General features: G+C 35.5%; 2 protein-coding genes across 3 annotated transcripts; one reads left to right on the top strand and one right to left on the bottom strand.

Moving 5' to 3' along the window:
• Positions 1-23: 23 nt before the first annotated feature.
• LOC125215256 (protein CHROMATIN REMODELING 5) lies at positions 24-14,368 on the bottom strand. 2 transcript variants are annotated; one of them, XM_048116622.1, is made up of 30 exons: positions 13,925-14,368; positions 12,827-13,593; positions 12,645-12,712; positions 11,510-11,956; positions 10,907-11,125; positions 10,684-10,767; positions 9,988-10,151; positions 9,748-9,799; positions 8,549-8,612; positions 8,194-8,287; positions 7,991-8,078; positions 7,779-7,913; positions 6,923-7,114; positions 6,771-6,838; positions 6,226-6,319; positions 5,968-6,092; positions 5,811-5,874; positions 5,072-5,284; positions 4,358-4,600; positions 4,157-4,267; positions 3,859-3,945; positions 3,590-3,772; positions 3,376-3,456; positions 3,061-3,294; positions 2,289-2,444; positions 2,024-2,201; positions 1,663-1,844; positions 1,162-1,506; positions 981-1,074; positions 24-813 (listed from the first exon to the last, which is right to left on the bottom strand). In XM_048116622.1, the coding sequence occupies exons 2-30, from the start codon at positions 13,485-13,487 to the stop codon at positions 485-487; spliced, it is 5,055 nt and encodes a 1,684-aa protein (XP_047972579.1). In that variant the 5' UTR covers positions 13,488-13,593; positions 13,925-14,368; the 3' UTR covers positions 24-484. The 2 variants fall into 2 exon arrangements, with proteins under 2 accessions (XP_047972579.1, XP_047972578.1); XM_048116621.1 differs by having other exon boundaries at positions 10,907-11,128.
• A 1,051-nt stretch (positions 14,369-15,419) lies between these two features.
• Positions 15,420-19,433, top strand: LOC125215257 (phytochromobilin:ferredoxin oxidoreductase, chloroplastic). The gene is made up of 8 exons (XM_048116623.1): positions 15,420-15,705; positions 16,207-16,326; positions 17,131-17,225; positions 17,655-17,748; positions 17,851-17,982; positions 18,084-18,188; positions 18,631-18,681; positions 18,796-19,433. Exons 1-8 carry the CDS (start codon positions 15,463-15,465, stop codon positions 18,979-18,981), a joined length of 1,026 nt encoding a protein of 341 aa, XP_047972580.1. The 5' UTR covers positions 15,420-15,462; the 3' UTR covers positions 18,982-19,433.
• Positions 19,434-24,398: the final 4,965 nt, after the last annotated feature.

Consider the following 24,398-nt stretch of genomic DNA (forward strand, 5'->3'; position numbering starts at 1 on the left):
TACAATTAAAATACACAAGAGCATTGGCAATTGCATTTATAACTTTTCTAAGTCTCGTCAGCAAAATTGTGTCATTTACATTTTATAAAGCCATTATACATACAAAAAATTGTCTTTCGGCGTCGATATCATAAAGGATATAAGCGCATCCTTTCAACTATCCTCTATATACCTAAAGAAAATTGAAACTAAATTAATTTATAAAAGAAACCAAGAGCAAAAAAGAATGTATTTTCAGAGGATTTCCCAAGTTTATGCATCTTTCATCTCAGCCTCTCCCAAACATCTGCTGATACTGATTCTTCTTCATCATCTGTTTCAGCAGATGCAGTCTGGTATTCTGGGCAGCTTCAGATCAACAATAACACCAAATTGGACATGGCAAAATTGGCGACTCGTCATCTCAAAGCAAGCAGCGATCTTTGGCCACGGTAAAAAAAATGTCGAGCAGCTACTTTATATCAGTTGAGAAACCGTGTGTTTATTACTGCATCCGGTAAGGCCTCCCATTACGTAACTGTCTGCCGCTCTCAGATGGTGGCGGCCCTAGAATCCCAGAAGAGCTGGGATCGGGTAACCAGGTCCCATTATTTGGAGGAGGTCTTTGGTATGGATACTGAATATGAGAAGGATCGGCTTCAGCTCTTTTTTTTCGTTTCCAAGCTTCGAATTTCTCCACATCAAGATCCCTGTGCCCAGTAGCCGACGGTCCTACACCTTGCTCCTGTTTAAGTTTAGTATAAATTTGCTGAAGTCTCTCACCAGACAAGTTTGAAAACGTAGATACATAATTCCACAATCTAGTGGTCATTCCTGCAAAAAAGGAAAATATAAATATAAACCATTTTGCCTAAAAGGTCAATAATAAAAAGTGAGTGTTCATCCCTCCATTAATTTTCTTTTGCCTACTTTTTTCTCCTTTATAGAAAACACTGGTATATCATGAAAATATGATCAAACATATAGACAAAAACACATACTTTCTTGCCTATACAACTCCTGCTCATACTCTGCAACAATTTGGTCAACCCTCCTACCGATAAGCTGCAAATAGTTCCGAATTTTGGAAAGCACCTGATATTTTACCAAATTAAACACAATTTTAAAATCCGTTAACACAACCTAAGGAACAGAGAAGTGATTGCCGATACTTAAATATACCTTATCTTTAGGCAAATCTGCACTAATAGACTGCAGCTTTTGGAGACGTTTAAGAGTCTTTTCCTCATCTACCATGACATCTTCACACCACTCCCTCCACTTTACTTCCTTGAACTGCTCATAAACTTCCTCATTATCAGACATTTCACCTTCCTCTTTAACTAAAGGCTCCATCTTCTGGGATTTGGGAGCTCTTCTTCTATTCATTTGAATATTCCCTCTAGGAGAAGTAGGCTTCCCTTGTCTTCCCTTTCCACCTGATATAGTAAGAGCGTCTTTCTGCTTTTTTGCATTCTTACGGCCAACTTTCACATTAGAGTTCTTTCCACCAACAGCTGCGACTTCCTGGCACATTGATTGAAGTTAGATGACAGATTTGCAGAGAATCAATTTAAAAATAGGCAAAACGTAATCCACGATAACTTGAACTGAAAAGTACATCTCAATTTATCAAAAGAGCACCACAAGCTTTTCTGGTTTATAGGAATGCATTCAGCCTACCATTTCTAAAAGTTGTGCAGCTCGCTCTTTCAGTTGTGGGGCTCGGGGTAGGAAAGTTTCATGATGCTGAAGTTCCACTGGAGCAATCTTTTTTGTAAGACCAAGGCTTGCATCCAACCTTATCTTTTCCCAATTTCCAAAACCATGATAGTAAACTCCAAGCAGCAGCCTTGCATCATCCTCTGATAGAACCAAGGGGAGTAAGTTATGTAACCAACCATAACATACAAGTGAAGTAACATTTGTCTGATAATATGACGTGCTCATCCATAAAGAAACACAAATATTAGTTTGCAAAGGATAATTCATCTGAAAAAGGAGAATAATGGATTCACATAAAAGCGAAACCAATTATACTTACTCTGGTTCCAGCCACAACCTTTGGACCATGTGGATGGTTTGAGATATGCTAGTGCTCTGAATTGCGACAGAGGATCTTCATACCGGTTGATCCGCTTGGCGAGAGACTGAAGTTCTTCAACGCGCTCTAAGATTTCATCAGCCTTCACAGGTACACCGAAGAAATCTAAGAGTGGACCCTAAAAGGAGTAATATAAGATTTAGTTGCAATCCAACAGAGTTCAAAACTATATACAGACAATGACATATACAACAAACAAACGAACCTTGGGGTCCATAATCTCTCCTTTAATTGCTTCTCTACAACCATCAATTAAAGCATCATATAGCTCAATTTGAGCTTCAGTTGAAGCAGCTTCAACCGTTCCACCAACTTCTGCAGCTATCGAGCTTATCTGACTATCATTTCCAAACTTCTTGACCTAATTTTGATCCCATTACAGATGTAAACAATAAAATCATGAGGAAAAGAAAAGAAAAAAATACCACTTGACAAGCTTTAGATGATTCCAGAAAGGAAACCACTATCAATATATTAATGTCTCACCCGATTAAGCCATAAGATGAAAATAAGAATTGGCATAAAATCCTAGAGAATGGCCTTTATAAACTCCCTTAGCTTGAAGCCACTATCAATTAGAACAAATTCGCGGGGCACTCAACCATGTGGAAATGAGCAACTATAGTATTTGAAATCTCAGCCTTACAGACATATTTAAGGGAGAAAAAAATCTAGCTTTTTGGGGGGTTGGCTATTTACCACCTCCTTTTCCTTATTGTTTTCCCTTTTCTATCTTTTACTTTCTCAATTTATTCCTCCATTGAAACATCTCTTTAGCCTAAGAATTTAAGTTTTTTAATGTCTAAATAATAAGAAAGCTCCAGTTTTGATGATTGCCTATTGATTGGTAGGACATAAAGAGACAAGGACGTAGGTATGAGATACAGAATACAGTTAATTAGTCATCTCATGTGAGCACATTAGCCTCTTTATCCTAAAATGACATATTAAGAAGATAAAAACGAAAATAGGTTTACCGCGCGAAAAAAGCGAGTTGCATCTCTTTTAGGTAAATTTCCATATGACCATCCTCTCACTTGTGCAGTAGCACCTTCAAGTACAGGAGGAGAGTAAGCAGAATCTGCCCTTCGTCTCTTTGACATTCTTTCCTGAGTTTCAACTCCTTTCTTTTTCCGCTTATTAGTCTTTTCAGATGGTATAGCCTCTGCATAACTTTTAATATTTCGTGCTGCTCGAGGAGCTAAAGCATCCTGGGAGAAAAGGACACCAAATAAACTTGAGAGACAGCAGACATTCAAAAGATTGCTTTCAATCTAGAGTCAAATACATACTTCAGCTTGTGCAACAGCTTCTGGCTTTATCATCCGGCTCCAGAAAGTTCCATCATCTTCAGTACTGCCGAAATTTGCAACCTGCAAAAAATGAGAGAATAATTCAGCTCGTGAAGGCAATATTTACAAATAATAGACCACGAGCATAAAAAAGATAATACAGCTATAGAAGAAAATGTATACCTTACTGTAATAAGAATTAGAGTATGCTAACCTTAAATGCACTCAACAGTTCATGACCTTCCTCTCCTTCGGTTGCTTTGTTTTCAACCTTCTCTGCCCTTTCAAGAATCTCATCAATATCCATACCAAGAAGCCTTTTCTTGCTTTCCTCATCATTCTTTTCTTCCTTAAAGAGTTCTTCAGCCCCAAACCTCAGAATTGCTGAAAGCTCATTCTGCATGTCAAAAAGAATGAAGGAAACATACATGATAAGAATAGCATAATCTCCAACCCCTTAAGACTAGTTTTCAGCAATCTTACTTTATCAAAGGTTGTTCCTTTTTTCGTTTCTTTTTTCTCCAGTTTGCCCTCTGCATTCAGTTTTTGAATAACCAAATGGTCCAGAACCTAAAAGGTTAACTTCAACTAGTGAGAACTCATACAAGATCCAGCCAACAGTGTCAGATGAAGATTGGTGGTCTATATATGTAAATTATAATTTTGATACAAATACATATTTATGTATTGAAGTATAAAGATGCAAACAACTACTATTGCAACTGCAATCCTGAAGAATGAACATTAATAAAATAACTGAAGTCCTGGCATTATAGCATACCATTTTCTTTTTAGCACGCTCCAATATATCTTCCTCTACACTCTTGCTAGTAACAAACCGGTAAATGTTAACTACTTCTTGCTGCCCAATTCGATGAGCTCGGCTCATCGCCTTGCACATAAAAGACCATAAACATGGTAAGTCAATATATACTTTAAGGAATCGTAATAAAGTGTTCCATATGAATCATCTTGAATGAACCTGTAAGTCATTTTGCGGATTCCAGTCGGAATCAAATATGATAACCGTGTCTGCAGTTGCAAGATTGATACCCAACCCACCAGCACGAGTTGAAAGAAGAAAACAGAAGTCCTCGCTCCCCGGGGCATTAAAATGTTCCATAGCCTGATGACGTAACTCAGCCTTTGTACTGCCATCAAGTCTTTGGTATTGGAACCCTTTGAGAGAAAGATACTCGGCAAGTATATCCAACATCCTAACCATCTGTGGACGTATATAAGAGAGGTTCATTCAATATGCTGAAAATTAAGTAAGAATTCAAGCTCTTTGAAGGAAGTCAGAAGTGTCAAACGTTCATGAAGATAATAGACACGGATACCAGGTAATTGTGAAACCAAACTATTCTACACTGCAGAAGAATACAAGATAGCAAAAGCATACAACACAGTATAAACTTAATGAACCAGTGTAGTTTTCAGTCTGAGCCACTCGACTCACTTCTAGAACTTTTTTTTATCATGTGTTTCAAAATCACTTCTTGAGCACCAGGGCTTCTTACATCTACAACGTTTATGATAAATATCATAAAGGACATCTCAACGAATGTGCATGCAAGGCATCATATAAGCTAACATTACCAAGCAATTTTATTCCCCCCCTGCTAAAGATAACCAAGAAAAACCAGGAGAGCGCAGAAACAAAAACAACTACAACGAAAAGTAAAATGTTACAAACCTGAGAAAATATAAGAACACGATGGTTGGTCTCATGCAATCTATTAAGCAGTTTATCCAGTATAACCAGCTTTCCGCTACTCAAAATAACACGTTCGAGTTTTGTGCTACCTAGGGAGTTTGTATCCCCGCCATAACCATGGTCAGCACTCTCAAACAAAAATGGGTGGTTACAGCATTTCTTCAACTCCACCACAATATTCAAAAGTGAGACCTGCAATATTTTTTTTGAAAATGAGATTGAGAAGTCTTTTCACTTGTATTTTACAAGATTAGAACATTCCCAGAATAATCAATATCCACATTAACAAGATCTATTTTCTGGTATGTACACTTCAATTTGTGGTACATCTCCACATAGCAATCAGCAAATAGCCAAATACAAAGAGAACAGAATGTGTACTTGAAGCACCAAGTGAAAATTTGACAGAATCAGAGCAGGTAAATAACATAATGGCTTCATCCTGATTAGCAACGAACTACATTCAAGCCGAGAAACAATCTATTTGTGTATACTTCAATCAATGAGCAACAGATACATTAATGCGATCTACTTGCTGGAAACAAATCCAAAGGGAATAACGCAAGGAGATTGTGGCACTTGAAGCACCAAATGAAAATAATAGAGCAGAATAAAAATCAAGCATACGACTTAATGGCTCCATCAAAATCAGCTGCGAGCTTACATGCTAGTTGAAAAAACCAACCTACAAATTTTTGAACAAACAACGGATATATACCTGATTTCCCCGAACTCCTTTATTCAAATCTTGGAAGTTACGTTCCAAAATCCACTTATAATACCTATTAAAGTCATTTGAAAATAAAAATTAAAAGTAGAGGAACTGTTATTGAAGATCAACCAAGCAAATATGTCCCAGTTAAAATAAAACTCACTGTTTCTGAAGTGGAGACATCTCAACCCTCAGGATGCGTTCAATCTTGGGAGGTAAAGACTTCTCCACATCTTTAATCACTCTTCGGAGAATGTGAGGTCTCAATTCCATGTGAAGATTCGTAAGCTACAGAAAATTATAAAGATTATTTAACACTGCCTTTGAGGATGAAAAAATGTATTTAAACCAAAAATCAATACTGAAAAAAGGATAGATAATGTGTGGTGTTGATCAAGAAAAAAATAGACCAAAGAGATACCTCTGTTTCATTGAAGGAACTAAGATTCTTGTACTTTTGAACAAAGTCATCTTTGCTCCTAAACTTATCACGATCGAGAAAATGAAGCAAAGCCCTATAATAATCAATTTGTATAAATTTAGACACTGAACAGCATCTACACACCCTAAAATCATAATAATAGATAAAGACTCAAGCATACTGAGAACTACTTCCAAATTTTGAACTTTGCATTAGGAGAACAATGAAACAAAATTTGAGTCAGGAAGATATATCAGAAGCAAGAAATATAAAAGGAATTAAAGGTTGATCGACCAAAAGATGTCTAGGTGGTACAGCAGCATCAGTTTCATCAATTAAGTGATTAACAGATAATATTAATACTTAAGAAGCAACTATCATTTCTCATAGATCTATCAGAAAACATTTTCCTGGGGTGGAAGGAGTATTAACTCCACTGGAATGTTAAAATCCAATTAAATATATGAGCATTTGAAAATCATAACACAATCAATTTCTTATCAGGATATCTAGCAGAATAATAATGAAAGCAAATGATATATCACCATAGCTCTTCAACACTGTTTTGCAGGGGAGTGCCGGTAATTAGCAACTTGTTCTTTGTGCTAAATTCCTGAGAATGTATAGAAATTGCTTAGAATCCGATAAACTTAAATGTATAACACAGCAGTACAATTAACTGGAAAAAAATACATACTGATAATGCCATATATAAAGAGGCCTCGCTGTTTTTTAACCTATGTGCTTCATCAACCATCAGGTAGCTCCACCTAATTTTTGAGAGAACGGCTTTATCCTTCAATAATACTTCGTATGTAGTCAAAAGAGTATCAAAATTAGTACTCCTGCCTGCTCTTTTGTCATTGTAAAACTCATATTGCTGGCAAACCTGCATTGAATGGAGAACATTATTAAAGAATAAATAGCAAATCAATACTAAGACGGGGATTCATTAAACCTTCTTGCAAGAAACCAATTAGAATTTTTTTTTAACACTCACACTCATAGCAGTATCCAACTAACTATTGAGAACAAGGCCCCCCATCATACTAAAGAAGTAAAGATAGAGATAAATCTGAATGATGTGAATGGATACCAGAGGATAATCACATCCTTTCAAACAATATGCAATTTTTTGTCTATATGGTAATGTCATGGTTCCTTGAAATGAACTTTTACATAATAGCACACATGCTTAATTTGAAAAAGAATACTACTACATAAATGGCTAATTTGACTTCCTTCAACTTAATTTAGTTCAACTGGCCCTGACCTTTGAATTTAGTTGCACTAGAGTCTTCAAATATTCAACTGAAAACTTTTTGTAATGTTACATACAATATCTCAAATGGCTACCTGCCATAGGACCTAATTATAAAGTTTAAGGAGATAACTGAACCAAATAAATGTTCAAGGAATCAATTACAAGATAATACAAAGTTCAACTTCAAGACCCTAATACAAAAACATGAAACTCCAAAACCTATTCATATATGAGCATTTTACTTACCGATATTGTTCAAAATGTGAAAGAAAAGAATATATTAACCCACCTCACGGCTAGCACGAGTTCCAACATATATAATAACATTCATCTCAGGCAACCACTTTCTAAACTCTTTTGCCCAATTAGACAAGGTAGATAGAGGAACAACTACAAGAAATGGTCCTTGAATTTGCTGCGAATTCTGCAGAAATGATTATGAATCAGAAGTGCCAGTGATATCAAAACAAACTTCCAGAGATGACTGGCAACATTAATTACCTGCAGAAAACCAAGCATCGAAACTGACTGAACAGTTTTACCAAGACCCATTTCATCTGCTAAAATTACATTGGTATCATTTCTCCAGCTGCGCTGCATAAGAGTATGATCAGCACGGCTTCTCCGCAGAAATCAAATGATTAAAGTTTTAAGAAGGTAATTATTTCTTAATAAATCCATTCCACTTCGAACCACGTCCGCACCTGTTCACTAGAAAGTTCAGGCCTTCAAGCTGATAGTCTCGAAGTTTGCCACCTTTCAGCCACTCAGGCTGCTCATCAAGCTTCCTGAGACTTCCTGAGGGGGTGAAAGCAGTCTTTTATTGCACTAATATTTAACTTCATTTTAACTTATAAGAGTAATTAGAAGGCATACAGAGCCAGGTAAAGAAAAGAAAAAGTAAGGAGTTATGCCCCCATTTCAATCTAAGATTTTTATATAATGCATATAAGTTCTAGGAATCTAATAACTAAATGACATAAATAATAAATACGTATAAGGACTACGCAAATGCAGATATTTAGACATACTTGAGGACATCTATGATGAGTTACTGACCTTTGATTTTCTTGCGCTGAAAATCAACAGTCTTCCCTTGAACCATTGATGCAGCCTCTCGAGACTACAATCATAGAGCGGTCAAAATCAACAAACATAGGCCAAGCCAGGTAGAAACAAATCATGATCACATTAGTAAGTAAAACTTGTGAAGGAAGAAATAAGAAAACTTTAGGTCGAACTTTGAGAGCAATGAAAGAATTTCATGCTGCACACAAAACACTTAACCACCTTAGTTGCCCATATCAGTATAAGCATCTTAACTCCTACATTCCGGTTGTAATCAATATTATAAGAAACATCCCATCCCTCAAGTAGAGAGCACGATACATCCAAAAATCAAGTTCTGGGAATCATCATCCCTTATCAAGTAAATGCTTCGCAAATCGCAAGCATTCTCACACTCCCTGTTATTGGGAAACTCTTTTAACTGGAAAAATCAAGCCCAGCTTAAATCCACCATCTAAAAGTAGCCAATCCATATCACTTAATACAAATCCACCATTGCGTAAAGATCTCATTACCAGAAAAAATTATGTGCAAAGTCGGATGCACAGTGTGAGAGAAGGATACTTCGATAAACAACCAACAATAATACATACCATGAATTGGAACTCATGTCCTTTTCTGGTCGAGTAATTGAGTGTATAAAAGTAATTATATAATTGTTCTGGTCAAATAATTTACTTGACCCATATTTGAGTATATTACTCGCTTCCATTTTATTTATTTTTTAAGTTTTTCCCATGGTAATTTAATATACTTTTCTGGTTTTTGCTCCTTGCTTTCATTTTCTTTTTTTGACACTTCCAACCTCCAGTCTATTATGCAAGAGCAAAAGCTGACAATGACGATAAAAGTACAAAGAGCATAAGCAAGATATTCGTTTTTCTAAGCCAGTGAGTATGGTATTCTAGTCATATTGCTTAATGCTTCATTAACTGAACAGGCTACAGTAACTATGTTATATTATCATCTCATGTTCAAAGAAGTGTCCGCATGACCTGATACCACATACATAGAAAAGAACGTAACTCTAACAAGTCAACATTCCAAAATAAAATAAAGTCTCCTGAAAAAGTGAATAACAACTGAGAGACTAGTTGATATATGGGAATGCAAAGAAAAAACAACAGAGTAAGTGCCATGAAAATCATCAAGCATCCATTGGGCTAGAGCACGAGTCATAAAACCGATACCTTGTACTCATCGATAGCATCTTGAGCAAATGAAATATCTATGTCCTTTTCCCTACAAAACAACAAGAAATAGACCTTAAAATAAGAAACCATGACATGAAATTGGGCTCCGCTTCCGATTCAACATTAGGCACCATGAAATAATACAATAAGCCAAATATCTGGACAGGTTAACCACATCGAATAGCAAAACAGTAGCAACAAAAACATATGTAAAGCAATAGATTCAATTCCCATTACCAAGTAGCTTCAGCATAAGACAGTCCCTGCCACTTGACCAAATATTCTGAAACTACTTCACCTGAACCATCTTTAACAACTCGCTCCGCTATTACTCTCTCCACCTGACTGTTTTGTTTGATGATATCCAGGTCCATCTCCTTGCTGACATCATTTACTTCAATCTAATACACATGTGACGAAGTGAGAGTGAGAGAATAAAATAATCCAATCGAGGCCTCAACAATTAAAATCGAGAAAGAGAGATGGGGGGAGGAGTGAGGTGAGAGCAGGAAAAGCAGACACCATAGGCACAACAACCATCTTTGAGTTCAACTCACTTGCATATAGATGATAAAAAAGGGTTAATTATCAGCACTACTATTAGCTTAAGCTCTACAAAGTCCACAATTCCCAGCTATATTTATAGCTTTATAATGACAATAAAGAACAAACAACTATATTATTACCCACATGGAAGACAACTGTGTGATAATGAAAAAAAAATAAGTATGGTATACAGTTATAGAACAGATTAAGCATAAGGCTGCCCAGCTACATTCAAGTCTAAAGTCAGGAGACAGTTCTATTACTCCACTACAAGATGCAGATCCACATACAGCCAAAGAGATAAGCATTGTGAACAGCTTATCATCGAAAAGATCAAAATTAAGCAAAGAAATAAAAAGTTCTCCACAAAATTAATCTTCAGATTACCTCCTCCCGGGATACCATCCTCCGGTACTTCACATCTTCCATTACTTTTTTGGTATAATTCAAAACCTTCTTAAAACCACTGAGCTGAAAAATCACAGCAAACATTAATTTCCTTCTAATATTGTAGAATAATACAGATTATCCTTATCAATCTGTAAGCAAAGACACATAAAGTCATCTCCATTTTCTACTCTAGGAATTGATTGATGTTCGTAGAACTTACATTCTGCAACTCAGAAAATGATTTCCATTGACAATGTAAATGTGATTGGCCTTTCCACTTTATCAGAAATTCCATATCATTCCAATCCAGTTCAGAATCAAACAAATAGCTCAAAAGAACTGGGTCTGTTGATTTATTATTCCTCAGTGCTTCTTCAGCTGTGCCCCTTCGTTGATGCCATAATACCTTCTCAATCGCATCGGCATCTTCTTCTTCCTCCTTCTTGAAAAAAAATTAGCGAACAACTCAAGATCAAGAAAAGCTTAACTAAACAGTGCAAGACTTTCCATAAGATGTGAAAGAAAAGAGTGACAATGAAGCCATTGAAAGGAAAGCATCAATGAACTGCAAACACCCACTGACTAAATCAGAATGAACTAATAATATGACTATAACAGACAATGCATGATATGCATATTTAATTACTATAGTTGACAATGATTAAAGTTTCTGAAAGTTTAAACCATGAACTGCTTATCAAACATAAAGAATAAAAAGCCATACCCACCAAAAAAAAAAGAAGAGAAAGCCAGGGAATGGATGAATACAGCAATCCCGTCTACATGCTAGAGCATAAATAATAATGCAAGGAAACAAACAGACCTTTTGATTCTTTTTCTTTATGTCATCAATATCTTCACTTCCATCACTCTCAACATATGATATTTTACGAACTGAACGACCTGATGTTCGCGGTTCATTTCTCCTACTAGAATCATTAACAGCAACAGATCGACCACCATTCTTTCTATGCGCTTGTGCACCTCTCCTTGAACTTCTAAAATCTTCATCACTGATATTTTCTGAGTCATCAGCAGAAGAATCTTCGTCATCATCCTCAAATGAAGCTCTACCTTTCTTTCTCCGAGTGGATGATGCAATTGACTTAAATTCTCGGGTAGACTTCAAATTACGACCACTTTTACTTGGTTGTTTTGCCCTACTTTTCTTAAAGTATGGATCATCTTCATCCGAGACATCCAAATCATCCTCATCATCAATATTATCATCCTCATCAGATTCTTCAGCATCCCAACCTTCATCTTCATCCTGCACATTGACAAAAAGCTAATCCACTGAGTTCACACTGCATATTGTAAAACCATACCACTTCCACTGTACTCTAAAAAGATGAACATCAAAACAAAACAGAACAAAAAAATGGATATAACATTACTACTAAATTCAGACGATCTTCTTACATAAATATCTTTACATATAAATGTGCTTCTTAACAACTAAAGATATGACTTCACAAAAAAAATTAAAAAATTATCTGACATTTTGCAAAATTATCTCCATTAGAAAACAAAAAAAAAGTAACAACCAATGAACAGTGCCCTACGTTTTAATAACCACAATTTTCATTACACACCAACCTTTTCCACAATGACGATGTCATATCTTAAATCTGCTAACACGTGCACTCTAAAATTTCAAACTTCCTTAGTGCATGAATAAACACATTGAAACTCGGCCTTTCAGAGAAGTTCAATAATTTGAATGCCTCCGCATACAGTCAGATTCAAATAAGCAGAAATTAGGAAAATAAATCACAGCTCTAGGAATCAACAGTGAAAGACACCAGTGAATCAAACCCTAGACGTTTGTAACTGCAATCCACATAAACCAATCCAATTTTTTATGCGGATGACGATCTGAATAAGCCACTAAATTTTGCAATGAACGCTACAGTGGATTATTAGAAAAAAGGCAAGGAAGAAAATAAAAGAAAAACCTTGATCTGATTCTCCCTGCTTCTTGCCCCATAATCAGGATTGAAGTCAGCATCATCAGGGTCGTCTTCTACAACCACAAAAAGGCAGTATTTATACAAGATGAGATTGCAGAACAAAGGTATAGGAAACATGACAAATTTGAGCTGGTCGAACAATACTGAAATGATAAAATTAAATTCACCATCTTCGTCGTCGTCATCTTCTTCATAATCTGCATCTTCATCACTGTATTTGTTGGCTTTCGACCCCTTCAATTTCCTCGAAATATTGCTGGGAGCAGGCCGAGATGTTGGCTTCGAACTATACCCAAGTGAGTGGTTTGCTGTCCTATAATGGTTCACAGCCTCGGTTGGTGGATCATCACCATCTTGCTCATAGTACTCATCAGACAACATCTCATCAACCGGAACAGTCTGATGCCCTTTCCCCGTCAAATCTTTATGTGTAATGTCATCATATTCTGACTCCATTCTATCCTCTAATCCATCAGACTCCTCCTCAACTTCAGAGCCTTTATACTCTGACCCACTCTTTGACTCCTCCCCTGACTCTGATGGCCCATGGGATGTCCTCGCCGGTGGGTAGTCCTTCCAAAAAGATGAACCCCACTTACCCCCCACAGCCGATCCCCTAGCAGGAGGCTGGTCATGTCCTACCCTTAGATTACTTCTAGTATCTTCACCCCCATTTTTATCAGGTGTAAGATCTGTCATTTCTTCATTATTGGTCATAGCATTGTCCTTAAGCCTACTGCTATCAATGTCCAGCTGGTGCAAATGACTTCTCTCATTCAATGCAATCTGGTCCACTGCTTCATCTGAAGAATTTCTGGAAAACGCCATGTTATGTTCTTCACGTTGAAGTAATCATGGAGTCCAAAATAAGAAAAAGTAACAACCAGGCGAAAAAACAATGAATATTTCCAACCACAGCTCCCTCCAAAAGTCTCTGCCACAAGCATACAGGTAAATTAATCAGGAAAGAAGTTAGACCAACTCAAATTGATAATAAACACTTCTCACATTCAGAAAATTGTTTCCCTATATTGTATATGAGCATTGAATTAGTTTCAATAAGTGAACAACTTTTTTGTGTAAAGCATATGGATCGGTTACTCAGCACTCAGGGTACTCGAGTAAACTAGATGAAGTCCACAATCGCCCCTTTTGTTCAGTAATATTTCTAGAAAACCCTAAATTCACATTGAAGAAAACCCTAATCAAACCGATAATCGGACAATTGGTTGCTACAGAAGCCGATTGTTTTTCAGGAAACAAACCTTTGCGCAGACAGAGAGCAAAGCCGGAGGGGAAAAAATCAAGAAATTCGGGTCAAGGGTATTTTCGTAAATACAGTGGATGTGGGAGGCCTAAACCCCCGATTCACCGGCTACGGCTGCCTCAGTCAAGCCGGCGGCGGCGGGAAATATAGATTTCAAAAACGACACCGTTTTCAGGGGCTTTTTGTGCAGAAAAATCCCGGTCGAGTTGAAAAAAACCGCTAATTTACTATCGCGCAGGGTGAAGAGAGTTTGAAGGAGAGCAAATTCGACGAATCGGAAACCTCGATTGGATTTATTGTACCAGTGTTATTGTCCGATGATGCAGAGAGGGGAATGAAAAATAAAAAAGAAAAAGAAATAGAGAAATAGAGAGAAGGGATGTGCGTATGAGTATTTGGGAGTTTTACGAGAGAAAGAGGCTGAAAATTTGGATTTGTGAGAGGTTATTTTTTTCCTTAAGCGTAACTTATTTATATACAAAACCAATTTTTGATATTGTATTTTATAGATGGATGTACCATCATTGGAGGATGAGGTACTACTTGATTTAGGGCAACCATTATTTTTTAGTCATGGCCAAACTTCATAGTCTTTATACTCCGTCTTCAATTTTTTTCCGTTAATGTGATAAAGAAGTCTCAAAACTGACCTTATCTCAATGTTTGTCTTTTAGAACATCGAATCACGTCTAGTAGCAACGTTTGCTATGTTGTATTATATACTGTCAATTTCTTTCAACTTGATCTAGCCCTTATACTCATTACGTTGTTTGGTTGAATCGATTGGATCACGCTCCATTCGATCAGAACCATGTTCAAGAACCTTCTAGCATATATTCTCCTCACCAAGTCATTAGTACCAATGATCAGGTCATATCATTTGTTATACAAGAACAGAACTTCAAATTGTATTTGCAAGAGCACCAACAACGTGTATGCTAGATGGGACTAGACTGCGAAAAATGGTTGTGCGCTCCAGTCTCGTAGCATTGGTAGAGAGTCTAGAGACGTACCTAGCAAAGGTGTGAGATTGAGTGCCATTTGTGGCCCGACCTTGGCAACAACTGCATTGCGGGGTGGAAAACCACATCACAACTCAGTTTTATTTTTTTTTTCTCTTTAAACATTTGGAATTTATATTATTATAGTTAAATTTTTGTAATATATAAATACAACACCAAAACAATTACATCAACTATAGAATTCAAGGTCAATCCCTGAAGATAATGTCGAAATTTATTTTATCTTCATTAATACTAAAATTTTAGAAATTTAAATTATGCTATTTTCGAATTTCATTATTGTGCTTTTAAATTTGATAAAAAGGGCCTTGTCTCAAAAATCAAATATTTTGGATTAGGAGAAGTTCGTTAGATTCTAATCAAGTACCAAAAGTGCTTGTTCTTTTATACTGAAGTCGCATTGCGTTTCTCCAAAACCGACAAGTCGTAGTTCCGCTTTTTGATAGATTCTATTCGTACAGTCAATCTCTACTTCCCCAAACAAGTAAGTTAAACTCCATTGCATCTTCATCAAATGGTATCAACCCCGTACAGTCTTTCCTCATTCAGAATGATCTCAACTGTCAGCAATAATCCCTCATTTCAACCTACAAATTCATTTCCCACGAATCTTGGCAGCAGAAAATGGTTAAGTGTCAGTGCTAGGATGAGGCCAGCAATGGCTGAAGCAACTTCTTCTCTCACTTACCAGAAATTTGTGCAATTTGCTTTGGAAGAAACCAGAAAACACACCCACCTAGCTCCCTCTGCATTGCAGGTAACTGTTTCCACTTATTGTGGTGCTTGTGATTCTATTGGGTTTTTGGGGTTTATGAAAAAGATTGAATTTTTAATTTGTTTTTGCTGGTTTGAAGTATGTGTTTAGCTTCTGCTCTCCACATTCAAGCATAGTGTGTGTGTGGTTTGGATTTGGGTGGATTTATATGTGTGTGTTTTGCTAGAGTGTGTGATTTTTGTGGAGGTTATGTATCAAAATTTGGGGACTGCTAATGGCTAAGATGCTGCTTTTCGGAGACGTCTACTTTGAGTGATGGTAGACTTACTAAACATAGTTGCAAAGATCTTTGTTTTTGTTCGGTAGTGCTCGCCCTAAATATAGGATTGAGTGTTTGAAGAATAACGGTCGAACAAGTTCAGAATTAATCAGTTCATTAAGCACGTGTGTAGGAAATTTGAGCATGTGAAATTGTTTTGAGCACTTTACATAGAGCACACATGTACGGTGGTTGCACTCGTATCATGCATCAATCTTTTGCAGGAAAGATTTGGTAGCTTGTCTGCCATGGATGGGAGAACACAACTCCAAGTGCAGTCTTTCGAATCACCAAAGATTAGGCTACTTCGAAGTTTGTCCATAGAAGGGAGTGATGGAATGCAGGTTAGTATTATGCTTGAAACATGAAGTCTCTCGTGTAAGAATGTGGTGCTTTTGGCTATTCACGACCAACAAACTTATCCAATGGCTTGCAAAACGAGTTGCCTCCTCGGCCTCACAGAAATCCTATTGGAATGTGGGCTGTGATATTTCATTTATACATTTATGTCATGTTTTCGTTTTCATTGTATTTACGCCAGAAAATTGTGATTTTTTGTTATGAGCTTTCAGTTTAAGTTTTCTTGCTCTTTGCTAGGAAGTTGTGAGTGGTTAACATAGGCAAACAGTCTTGGTTTCCAGATAACAACGAGTATCGTAACTAATAAATAGGATCTGTTCTCTAATTTCTCAAGTGTTCCACTATATCTGTTTTCATATTTAGATTCCGATTGTGTTTCTTACTACTGATTTGATGTGATTCAATTTCTATATAACGTAAAGCTCTCAGTACATCCCTTTCAAGGTTTTAGCGAACTACTCCACTTCAATCATATCAATTGTTTGTCATTTTTTTGGTCTATTTTTTTCTGGTCTTATATACTAGCTGTTTAAGATTGCTTTTCTTCGTTCCTCACTTTGTCGCTATTTCTACTATTATCTCTGTGCATCTTACACATCTAACTTTTTACTAATTACTCATTGTGTCACTGAAACCAACATTTTGCTGAAAATACAAGATTTGTTAGTTCACGTTTAAAAATGATGGAAACCCGATGAATCATTTTTGTTAAGTATCTTGCATCCATAGTGGGGGCACACTTTCTTGCTCCCGTTGCACTAACTCCTCTTCACATTCATTGTATGCAGGTTTTGGATTTTGCCATCTTTCCGAGAGCAGAATTTGATCTTCCGATCTTTTGTGCCAACTTCTTTACAACTTCAGCCATCAACATTGTTGTATTGTATGCCACCTTCTTTCCCTTCTAAATGAACAAAGTTGCATTTCCTTTATTTGGGTTGTGAAATGAAATGGGTACTTATAACCTTCATATATTTGAACAGTATAGTCATAAAGTATATATGGATTTTCTTTCCATCACTTCCTCCTTCTTACGATTAGCTAAATCATGTAAATTTGTTGAATCTTGTACTGTGGACTAGTAGTAGAAAGATAAAATTGCTACTGACTTAAACATACCGCATAAGAAAAATGAATCGTCAATAAAACTCGAGGAAATATCTATGTTCTTAACTAGAAATCTGCTCAGTAAACCATTACATAACCTTTATTAGAAGAATGAGTCAAAGGTATTAATTTCATTTTCTAGCATCATTCTGGTTTTGATCATTTAATTTTTGGTTACTAAGCAATAATTTCGTGACATTTTCAGGGACCTCAATCCCTTGCACGACGTCATTAGTCAACAGGATTACAAGAAAAAGTATTATACACACTTGATTCCTCTTGGCCTCAAGTATGGAGAGGTAAACAGAGTTTTAGTACTCAGCACAAAAATGTATCTCCCGAGACGTGCCTTCCATCTTCTAAAACTACGTAAATGGTGATTTGACATGGATATCATGCAGCTATTACCGTGGGGAGGAAGGATTACTGCTGAATCCATGAAATTCTTCTCGCCAATTGTAATATGGACCAAGTTCCCTGCCAGCGAGCATAAGCATCATCTGTTATATTCTGCTTTCGTGGATTATCTCAAGGTAGGTTCCGTAGATGCAAATAATTCTTTTCTTTTCTTACGACTGTAAACGAGACAACCTCAGACCTGCATTTGTGTTGCCCTCCGAACTTTTATCTGCAGTCATGGCTTGAACTGATGGACCGGGCATCGGGGGAAACTGATGCTTCTCGGATTATGGTCAATCTCGAAGCACAACACAAGTACCTCACCTGGAGAGCTGAAAAGGTAGGTCAAGCTGTTTTATGTTCTTTTATTTCCACATTATCTGGGCTCGGAAAAACTGTGTGTGATCGTGATGGACCAGTTTGCAGATTCATCTTCATAGATAAAAAGTAAATCACGTATCATTAAAGTTTCGTATACATTAATTCCATGTCATCCATGTTAAGATAATCCTGGTAAAGAAGAGTGATCTTATTTGCAATGATTTGAATTTCTTATCAATAATCCAAAAACCCAAATCCAAGGCGTTCTCTTTGTTGATATAACCAGAAAATGACATGTAGCTTGAATATTTCTAGTATGCGTGATAGGGAATATGGCGTCTTTATTGGGTTTAAGCCTCTAAGATCAATGCTGTGTCTTGTCGAAGAACTCATAACACTGCAAGCCGAGCCTTTTCGACTTTGAAAGTTTCTGATGAAAAATTGAAAACTCGTACATACAGGATCCCGGCCATCAAGTTCTGAGAAAATTAGTTGGAGAGACTCATGCAAAGGTAAATATCTTGTGATTAAGCTTCAAAGTGTCTATTAAATCGATAATTCAGAACACTTCATCTTTTCACAAGATGAAATTTGTCCGTCTAGTTCACCCTTTGATTTTTCTATAGGAAATAATTAAGAGTTTCCTCTTCTCTGGAGTTGATGAACTGGGTAGCAGAACATTCATTGATTACTTCCCTGAGTACAAATGCGATGATGGGACTGTCAATCAGAAGCGCAGTATGATCGGGAAATCATTCCAGAGTCGACCATGGGATACACGAGGTGAGTTCATTGGTGACGGTTTAAGCTAGTGAGCATTCCGTATCACACTACTTTTAGCTTCCTTGTACATAAAGGAGGACCAATAATGGTTCTCCATTTCCCCCTCCGTGGTGAGTCGTGACTTGAACCCTCAAGACATCTTACCAACTGAGCTGCACTTTGTTTTCTCCTCTCCTACTTGTGTAGATCAGCCTCGTCTTCCACGTTTTTTTTCTGTATCATAAACGCGTTCACGGCTCGTGTATGACTTAATCTAATCATTTACATATCTTCATAGAGAGATCATGCCACATTTTTGTAATATCAATAGGGCAAGAGAAATCTTGGTCTCTTATTATGAAGTGTATAATGTTGGAATTTTATGGCAAGATATGTAAAAGCTCTCACTTCTCTCTTTTCTGTAAGACTTAGCAGAAGAGAGTTCTTTGCACGTGTAACCTATGTCATTTTATTTGATAAAAGTTAAAAATGTACTCCTATAGTCCTTCTATTAAATAGTCGTGCAACCAATATGATTATATTTGGAAAAAGTAAAATAGTCTAGATATTTGATTCAAATGATAAGCAAGATGTACATTATAATTAAGATTAATGACTATCTATTAAATTAGTTGATATAATTATTTTAATCTTGCCACGTGGAATTTTGTTTAATTAATTTAATTAGAAAACGTTATGATAGTTAATCGTATTTAAGGTAGTTATGACATATCCTAAAAATACTCAATGGATTATAAAATTAATTTATATATTTTGTGAAAAAATAATTTAGAGTTCAAAGTTTTAAAATGATTTCTAGAGGATAAAAAATGATTAATTTTAACTTATTATTTCAGTTTGCAAAGTTATTCTTATAGTAATATCTCAGTAAGCTTGTATTGATATTCACCGGATAAGATTAGCAAGTACATTAGAGCATCTTCAATAGCGGCTAGCCGAACCATTGGAATCGGGCAGCGCGTTTTCGGCGAGAGAATAGGTGAGCGCACGCCGATTTGGGGGCGCTGGCCGCCATTGTGGCGTGCCGATCGGCGAGCGATCGGCCAGCGTTATTTTTTATTTTTTAATTTTTGAATTTTTTTGAAAAACTATATACGCGATTTTAGTTTCATTTTCATTTGCACTACTTGTTTTAACGAGTTTTCTCTCTCTCTAAATTTCGTACAAGAGCAACATCGAGCGATGGACAACAACAACGAGTCCGTTATGGCCATTTTACGAACGTTGCGCAGTGCAGTCAAAATTAGGTGGAAATTGGCGGAAATTGAAGAAATGAAAGAAATTGTTGCCTTGTGATATCAAATCTCTCCTATTAATTGTAGGATTCGAAATTACCATCTTTTCTATTACTTGGAGGATACTTTTTTACCAATTATAAATCCTTTTCTAGCCTATATATACCTCATAACCTAATTCATAATATTTATCTCAGAGCCTCCAATCCTCTCCATCCCTATAATTCTTCCATCTCATATTCCACATATTATTCTTCCATCTTCCATTGGAGCGGAGCTCTGCAGATCCAGGCAAGAGAAGACTGAAGACTGCATAATTCAACCTGGGTTTTGTTTTGTTTTTCTTCATGTCTAGTACTTTTTGTTGTTTTACTTGTCTATGAGTATTAAACATCTTTTGTAGAATTTTTGGTAATATGCTATGATTTTGAGTTATTAATTCAATTGTTTTTCCTTGTTAACTCTTGTAGTTATTTCGATTTCTCTCGCTATACATTTGTTTGATCGGGCCATCTTAATAACGATCTTACTACAAGAACTCGAGTAGTGAGTAGCCTAATTTGAAAGAGGAGAAATCGACGTCTTTGCACAATAAAATCGAGAGATTTGAGCCTTTGAATGAAGCAAATTTATCTTAGGAGCTTTTAGGAGTTGTCGCTTTGGGCTTCTGGGAAGGACACTTCGGTTCTAGGTAGTAATCTACAAATTATATGCTTCGAGATAAGATATAGTTTTACATACGCTTTTCGATGGGCCTAAGTAACTCTAGAGACCGTAATTCAAGCGAAGTCTTTTCGATTTTAGCTTTTGATTGTGGTTCCTAAAATTCTGCATTCCTTAGCCTGTTTTGTATATTATTTATTTTTATATTTTCTGTTATTTATTTATTTCTTTATGTCTAGTTTATAAATTCAAACCCAAAAACCATGTGTCTCTAAATAGTACATGACGCTTAGTAGATGATAGACAGTTGCAATCTTATTCCCCCCTCCATCCTTGCTCGTCACCCTGCCCGGTTGGCCAAAAGCGGGCACAACGGACAGTGAGGGATCCTCCCCCTATCGCCCGGAGGTCCTCTCGGGACTCCACGCGCGCGACACCTATTCCGCGTCAAAAACGGGGAACGGATGTACAAGGTCTTCCAAGATGGAGGGCCGGGCCGACCACGGAGAAGAGGTTTCTTCACTCGATGCTCGAGAACATGCATGTGGATTTGGATGCCACGAGGGGCCCGATGGGGGGCTCGGACGCGGGCTCGGGTGCCACCGATGTGAGGTCCGGGTGGCGGCGAAGCGACGGCGGCGACGGCGATGAAGAGTAGAGAGAGCGGGGCTCGTGTGTGGACTGCGTTTTTTATTTTTTCGTACTTTTTTTTTATCTATGTATCTTTTTTATTTAAACGAAATGAATGCATTTTTCCATATATGTCTCGTAAATTTAATTAGTAATTTATCGTAAATTTAATTGCGTAAAATGTAGTTGTTTTGAATTATTTTTATTGCGGCTAGCCTGTGGCGACCTTAGGCTAGCATATTTGAGTAAAATGATGATGTGGCAGGTGGAATTTTAGTCGATGACGTGGCGGGGAGAGAAAGAGAGGCTAGTCACACTGTGGCGGCCTAAAGCCATTGGAGATGCTCTTATAGGGTGTTCGGTTTGCAAGATTGTATCACGAGATTGTGTGTTTGGTTCATAAGATAATTCAATCATAGATGGATAATCATGGGATAATTAGTCATAACTAACCCTCTATAACTAAAATAATCTCACAACTCAATCCTAAACCGTATCTTGGTACTATTGTATTTAGGAAACCGAACACCACATATTTCTTAGTTTTGAACTACTAAGAGCATCCACGGCCCATAAAAGGGAATGGATATGTGCCACCGTGCATTGCGGGTGAGAGGTGTCGGGGAGGCCAATGGAGGGGAAGGGCGAGCATTGTTGGTGGGGTAGACGCTTGTATCTGAACTTAGAGAAAATATCACCACAAGTCTCTAGAAAATCATTAATCACATTTTAGGTTATTTTCAACTTATTCTTTTCAATTTTGCCCCAAGGCCGTGAGAGCTTATTTAATCTAGATTAATTGATATTTTAAGAAATTCAAATCTCACATTACATATATTTTTTAATTTATATAAAAATATAATATACATAGATAATGATTAAAATATATACACATTACATTTTTAAGAAATGATTACTATAAATATTTACATATTTTTAAACACACAAACAAATTTACTACTAATAATAAAAATCATTACAATTATAATTATTATTATCATTATAATGTTATTTTTTCAAATTTTAATGTATATACATAACTAATCTAATTTTTTTGCTTTTTTGTTATTTTTATTTGGGTATATACTAAATATTATAATAATAGTATTAGTGTTTTTTTTTTAATGTTTTAACTAATAAACAAAGTTATTTTATTTATTAAATTTTTTTTAAAAATTTTAAAACAACTTTAAAAGATATTAAGTTTTTTTTGTGGGGAGTGATCAATTGCTAACTAATTAGTAATCTCAAACTAAAAATCTCATCCATTAGATTAGAAAATCTATGGTTGAAATAAAACTGGATTATATTTTTAATTAAAAAAATTAATAAATAAAAATTTGAGGGTATTAAGTCAATTATTTTCATTAAAAATCTTAAAATTTTTAAAATTTTTAAAACTTGATTTAAATTATTTTTTTAAAAAAAAATATCAAATTAAAGATAATTTTATAAGGATTAAAGAAATTTAATTTCTATGTTTGAGGCGTTGGATGATGAAATTTGATATTTTTTTTTTTAGTTTAGAAAGGATAAAATTTTTTTCCAAATCTAAAATCCAATAAAAAATCTCAAAAAATAGGTTTAATTTTTATTTTTTGAATTATATTTTATATTTGTAAAAAATGTTGATATAAAAACCTTAACAAAATTATATGATATATTGGATTCTCCTTTTTTGAATTTTGCTCTTTTTTATTGAGATTGATGATTTAATCCATCCCCTCGTTTTTAAAAACTAAAGGGGGAGATTTGGTTTGATTTAGGATTGGGTCATAAAAATTGAAAATTTTCTTCATGTTAATAAAAATTATAACCTAATATTATATAATAATATATAAATATAGTAGTATGCAGTAGTATACTTTAAAAATGCATTTTTTTAATTATCAATTTATATACATATTGTATTTTTTATATTAATTGAAACTACAAAAATACTATAATGTTAAATTTGAATTCCTTTAATATCAAAACAAATTAGATAAAGTATGTCCTGAAGGAGTTTAGGGATGAAATGACAACATAATAAGCGGAGAAAGACCTTAATTGCGATTAATGATTTCCAGGCCTTTGGAGATTTTTTTCGAATTCATGTACCTAAAACATGCGAACCTCATTTTTCATAGACCAATTTGGAGTTCATTCTAAATTCTAAATATAATTATTCTTAATTAATTAAAATTGTCCATAATTAGTTCTTTCCATGCACTAATATTTCATATTCAGTGATTGGAAATAATCAATTCTTTCCAGTATAAATTTTCCATAATTAGTGATTGGAAACAATTAATTTTCCATGCATGAAAATTGGCAATAATTAATTATTCCATATTTTCTACATTTTTATGCATGAATTTTCCATATATTATTAATTAATGAATATTTATTTTGTAAAATTGATCCATTATTTATAATAGATAAATTTATTAAAATTTAGCAACAACAATAATAATAATTATTATTATTTTGATTGAATAAGGTAAATTAATACGAGGGCGTGGGGAGGGGCGTGGCAAGACACACTCCATCGTGAATTGTGGCCTAACGTAAAATGAAGGAATGATAATATGACGGGAATTGTAGCGACGAGAGATGTAGGTTGTTGAAGACTCATATTATTGTGACTCATCATAGATATAATAAGAGTATGTATTATGAATTATTTTTAATCATAGAATTTAGAAAGCTAACTTGATTATTGGATACGATATTAAGTACATTTCACATCAAAATAATATATTCGAGTAACTTAGCCATATATATAGAATTATAAATTACAGCAAAGTTGAGTTGGGTCCACTATTGAAACAAAAACTAGAGTAAATTTCAAATTTGTATATTAACGAAGAAACAAAAAGAAGAAGTTTGTGGTGTTGCTATTTTGAAGGATAGTGGAGAGATGACTATTCAACAAG

Source organism: Salvia hispanica, chromosome 3, assembly GCF_023119035.1.
Source record: "Salvia hispanica cultivar TCC Black 2014 chromosome 3, UniMelb_Shisp_WGS_1.0, whole genome shotgun sequence".
Lineage (NCBI taxonomy): Eukaryota > Viridiplantae > Streptophyta > Magnoliopsida > Lamiales > Lamiaceae > Salvia > Salvia hispanica.

Bases quoted from the DNA above. Each gene is read 5' to 3' on its own strand.
- LOC125215256 (XM_048116621.1), bottom strand. From the start codon at position 13,487: ATGGCGTTTTCCAGAAATTCTTCAGATGAAGCAGTGGACCAGATTGCA. The intron at 8,613-9,747 runs GTATCGGTTTTA...CTATGATTGTAG, and splicing joins ATGCTATCGATGAGTACAAG to TCTCGAGAGGCTGCATCAAT. The intron at 1,507-1,662 runs GTAGGCTGAATG...TCAATGTGCCAG, and splicing joins CTGCACAACTTTTAGAAATG to GAAGTCGCAGCTGTTGGTGG.
- LOC125215257 (XM_048116623.1), top strand. From the start codon at position 15,463: ATGGTATCAACCCCGTACAGTCTTTCCTCATTCAGAATGATCTCAACT. The intron at 17,983-18,083 runs GTAGGTTCCGTA...TTTTATCTGCAG, and splicing joins CTTTCGTGGATTATCTCAAG to TCATGGCTTGAACTGATGGA. The intron at 18,189-18,630 runs GTAGGTCAAGCT...TCGTACATACAG, and splicing joins TCACCTGGAGAGCTGAAAAG to GATCCCGGCCATCAAGTTCT.